The 5,334-nt window shown below is 33.1% G+C and overlaps 1 protein-coding gene across 1 annotated transcript; it reads left to right on the plus strand.

The window, feature by feature from the left end:
• The first annotated feature begins 1,202 nt into the window (after nucleotides 1-1,202).
• LOC143585801 (heat shock 70 kDa protein 16-like) lies at nucleotides 1,203-4,581 on the plus strand. The gene is made up of 7 exons (XM_077067496.1): nucleotides 1,203-1,949; nucleotides 2,501-2,698; nucleotides 2,802-2,891; nucleotides 2,980-3,207; nucleotides 4,131-4,241; nucleotides 4,319-4,449; nucleotides 4,521-4,581. Exons 1-7 carry the CDS (start codon nucleotides 1,203-1,205, stop codon nucleotides 4,579-4,581), a joined length of 1,566 nt encoding a protein of 521 aa, XP_076923611.1.
• The last annotated feature ends 753 nt before the right edge of the window (nucleotides 4,582-5,334 follow it).

A 5,334-nucleotide genomic window follows, 5' to 3' on the forward strand; every position in this document is an offset into this window, starting at 1 on the left:
CCATACCTGTTAATTCGGGTCAAATGGATGAGAACCCTTCATTTACAAATAAAGCAATCTGGTGGCTTGAGAGAATGTAGGAAGCAATCATAGAGCTTTTGAATGTTTCGTTTATATATATATATATATATATATATATATATTATAGATAAATTGTTGCATTTTAATATAACTACTGGGTGCTCATGCGATGCAGCAGAGTGCACATGAGACCTGACAGTGTTCTAACATGAAACCTCTTATGACATGACTTGAACCCGTACCGAACCAAACTAACCATATTTTTTGTATCGACTCGTTCGGACGGTCATATACATGATCTAAGCTCGATCGACTTGACATGTTGCCGGTCGTAACGGGTAATCGCGTAATATGCTAATTTTAAAATTTTTAAAAGTATAGCAATACCATACTTAAATTAAAGAGAATAAAATGCTCGTTTTTATGGTGCAACTTTTAAAAAAAAATATTAACGTATGAATAAATTATGGTCGTTAAAAATCATGGGGTTAGTTGGTTTTAAATAAGGGGATAAATGTGCAACTATTATATAAATTAACAAAACTTGATTAAAGTTAAATAACCAAGCTTAAAACTAACTTTTTAAGAATTTACAGTTAACATATATGATGGTGCTTTAGAGCATTCATATCACTTCCTCTGTCTTAAAATCCAAAATTACACTAAAAATCACTATTTTTCTCTCTTCTATTCAATTAAATAATATTTTTCTATACCTTTATTACTACCTTTTTTAATTTCCCCCACTCACAACCACTCTAGTAACTTTTCAAATATACAGAAAAATCACTACATTTTCTCTCTTTACTACTCACGACACTTTAAACTACTCCTTACCTTATAAAAACACATGTCACAAAAAATGATGGATAGGATATGAATGCTCTTAAAGACAATATTGCCTCTAAAACGTTGTAACTTTGTTTTTGCATTGAATGTTGTACCTCTAAAATTTAAGGGTTCATCCGGTCATGGATTATAGCATAGATTAATTTTGTTAATTACTGTAATTCTCTTGTCATTTTGATTCCTAAACTTATTGAGAATTTATTTATAGCTTTGCATATTGTTGATATTAATTTAATTTTTTTTATCTTAATCTTAATAATAAATCAAAACCAAATATAATGTGACGTGAGGAAAGCTGGTAAACGCAATGTTTGGAAGCTGAAAAGGCTAAAATGTACAACGAAAGGTCGTTCAGCACTTTGATTCTCTTCTCTTCTCTTAATGCTGCATCGATTGCTGGTTTAAAACCTTTGAGGTTGATTCATGAATGTACTGCCATTGCGTTAGCTTATGGTGGGGGCAAGGCCGACTTCCCGAGATACGGACCAACTAATGTTATGTTTGTAGACATTGGGCACTGTGACACTCAGGTGTCGGTTGTGGCTTTTGAATCAGGGAAAATGAAAGTGTTGTCACATTCTTTTGATGAAAATTTGGGAGGTCGAGATTTCGATGACGTTTTGGTTAAACATTTTGCAGAAAAGTTTAAACAAGAATACAATCTTGATATTTACTCGAGTGATGATTCTTTAACGAGACTTATGGCATCGTGCGAGAAGTTGAAAAAAGATCTAAGTGCGAATGTGGAAGCGCGGCTTAGTATTAAGTTTCTAGTTGATGAAATAGATGTGAACGGGTTTATAACGAGGGATGAGTTTGAGATACTGTCATTGGAGTTGCTAGAAAGGATAACTGTTCCTTGTATTAATGCTGTAAAGGAATCTGGCATAAGTGTTGATAAGATATATGCTGTTGAGCTTTCGGGTTGTGGATCTCACGTACCAGCTATTTCTAAGAAGTCAACTTCCATTTTATGGAAAGAACTGAGGAGAATACCGAATGTTGGTGAATGTGTTGCTAGAGGATGTGCTATTCAATGTGCAATGCTTAACCGAATTCACCAGTTCAAAGATTATAAGGTTCGTTATCTGCATCCTTCTGTTACTGGTACTTTTGTATGGTTGTCTGTTTACTCTGATTCTCTTAGCTACAATTTATAAGAATGAAAAATGAAGGTTTTTGTTTGTTTATTTGTTGTAGATTGAAAACAAAAGACGTGATATGTCTGTTTATTGAGCATAGTAGGAAAATTATTTCCAGCTTCAGAATTATTCCTAGGGAACAGTTAATCATATTTAGGCAGAGCAACTTTTCAGGATGAACTTATTAATTAATCATTTTCTTTTAGTTTCCAATATTTTGATGTCTATTACTCTATTTAACAAGTGTTGAAAAGTGGTATACGAGAGATCATGTAACATATAAATTTGGTGTATTGTGGACTATAAACCGGATCTGGTGGGTCAAACCACACTAAAAATTAAGCTTGTGCATGTCATTCAGTTGTTTAATAAGTTTCTTGATTGTCAACAACTAGTTTTCGTTTATTGATCGCTTGTATAAATTGGACTAGTTTATCATTCATTACCTTCTTGATTATGTTCTAAAACGATTCATGTTATTGACGCAGGTTCAGGATGTATTTCCTTACTCGCTAGGATTCCTAGTAGTTGAAGGTGTAAACAAGACACAACAAGATGTTACCCTATTTCCCAAAGGCAGCTCATTTTCAAGTGATCGCGTGATTCAATATCCTGGAACCCCACAAGGCATTGACGTCTTTTACACCAACAAGATGGACTTTCCGGCTGAAGTTGGTCGATTCATGGTAGGTATCTCATAAGCTTGTGCTTATGAATGACATTTGATTCATTTCATACTTTGCCCATTTGTATTCATCTAACTTATAAATATTTTATAATTTCTTTTAGATTGATCTACCTTTCATCGTACAAAAGGCGAAGGTTGAATTTAGAGTGAAACTTAACGTCCATGGAGTATTTGAAATAGAATCTGTGTCAGTAAGTATAGCTTCTTGTTACTCAAAAAAATTGGTGAAAATGGATTAAAACATTATGATATTGATCTCAGTTTTGTTTGTGACTTCAGCTTATTGAAGATGCAGGCCCTGCACCTAGGAGTTTTTTCTCTCCTGCTGAGAAAATTTTGGCAAATAATATTCAAATTTCTGACAATTTGTATGTATCAACTACAAAAGAAGAGCTTGCTGAAGCTCAAAAGAGAGAACAGATGCTTGCAGACCAAGATAGAGAGGCTGAGCAAGCTAAAGACCAAAGAAACATCACAGAGGATTATGTCTGCAACACTCGTAACAAGGTACGCGTTTCAGGCTGAATCGAGCTTGAGCTCGTTTATTCTTTATTAATTATTTTATATATGTTTATATTGAACTTATTTATGTATATTTATATACTTTAATTGTTGTTATATATAACTAAGGGTTTCATTGAGGCGAGCCAGAGCCTTGTTTAGGTTTGAGCTCAGCTCATTTAGAGTCTATTTCTAAAGTTCAAGCTCGGCTCATGAGCGGTTTTTAAGCTCGAGCTTGAGCTTGTTCTTTATTAATTAATTATCTTATTTATATATTTTCATAATTTTTTACATATATATTTTTAGTTATAAATTTTATATATAATATGAATACATTGTTTAGTGATTTTTTTCATAATTGTATATATGATAATTATTATATAAGTTCATATTAAATAAAAAATCATTTAAATAAAAGGCTCCTTTAGGCTCGCGAGCCGGCTTGAGCTCGGTATGAGAAGCTCGTGCTTGGGCTAGTTCACTAAACGAACCTCAATTCGATTCGAGTTTTTAGCGAGCCCATCTTGAGTAGCTCATGAGCGGCTCAGGTGACCCATATATAGCGTAAAGTATATTATTTAGTTATTATTTAATTTTAATTTCATATATAAGAATTAATATATAAATATATATGTTTAATATATATAATACATGTTATATAACTAACAATCTCGTGAGGATTGCGAGCCAGTTCGAGCTCGATAAGTGAAGCTCGGGCTCTGGCTAATTTATTAAACAAGCTTGTTTTTTGGCTCGAGCTCGTTTAAGCTTAGTTCAACTCGAGCTTTTAGCGAGTCCATCTCGAGCGGCTGTGCTTGTTTACACTTCTATATGGTATATACTAATTTCAATTATACTATACATATCTTTATCTAAGAGAATTCATGCATTTTATCATTTTGTTTATGTAGCTTTTAGATTCTATAGAGATTGAAAGCTTGGATCCAAACGCTAGAGCACAAGCGACGAAACGTCTGCTAACTTGTATCGCAGATTACCGTTCGATTGCTGATTCACTGCCTCCTAGCTTGAAAGAGGAGGTATTTTTTAGTCCTCCTGTTCATGTTTTAGTACTTTTATGTATGGAAATAGAAACTAAATTGTGATTAAACTTTAGGTCAACAATGAATGTAGCAAAACTGAGCAGTGGTTGAGTGATCACTCTCCTCAATATCATTTACCTCCTAATAACTTTGACCTCTTGCTCTGGCCAGAATTTGTTAAATTCTCAGTGGAATCTTTAGAGAGGTTAGTTTTAAATTTTGATTAGCATAGTTTTCACCTTACCTGTTATTTATGATGCACATGCTTTTTGTTAGGAGGTGCGAACGCATCATGGAATCCCAAATGGACAAAAGCAAGGGCATGCAAGTTGATTAAGGATGTAACCGGCAAAGGTGCAACCCTCATAACGTTAGACCGTTTTAAGACATTCGAAACATTCCATGAAGATTAAGAATGACAAGAAATGGTGCCTTGAATCAATGTAATTGTTGGGTTCATGCATTTAGAACTGTTAGTCACTAAGGTCTATTAACATTTGATTTAAACCAGATGGGATCATCCATTCCAACCATACATAATCTTTTGCTTTAATCACACATGTTATGTATAGGGTTCATCTTAATTATGAAAATTTAAGGGATCAATCGACTTTTGGTATTGTACAATGTTTTTCAAAATTTATAGGATCCATCGAGTTTTATTATTATGTGACTTGATGTGACAACTCCCACTTTCAAATTTGACACTATTATGTGAACGTGAAAAGTTATTCCGGTTAGGTTATTTGATTATTTGTTTACTTGTTCATAATACTAGATGATATTAATGATTTCGTACTTAAGATGCTTTTAGGATTACAGATTCATTGCCCTATAAATACATCATCAACAGATGTAGTATGACTATACACTCGAAACATCGGTCGGAAAAGCACTGGACATGAAAAATTAGACTATTCAATAAGAAGAACAAAAAATTTTATAAGATTTTTATAGTCATCCAATTACTAAATACAGAGTTCTAAATATGTATGTATACAGTGAAAATACAAAAAGTAATATGACAAAATCAACTTCCAACATTGTGAGAACTATTAGATGTAAGTTATTTTATTAAATTTATAAAACC

This window comes from Bidens hawaiensis, unplaced genomic scaffold (assembly GCF_021521415.1).
Source record: "Bidens hawaiensis isolate Kalapana, Puna unplaced genomic scaffold, B.hawaiensis_p1.1 tig00034173_1, whole genome shotgun sequence".
Taxonomy (NCBI): domain Eukaryota; kingdom Viridiplantae; phylum Streptophyta; class Magnoliopsida; order Asterales; family Asteraceae; genus Bidens; species Bidens hawaiensis.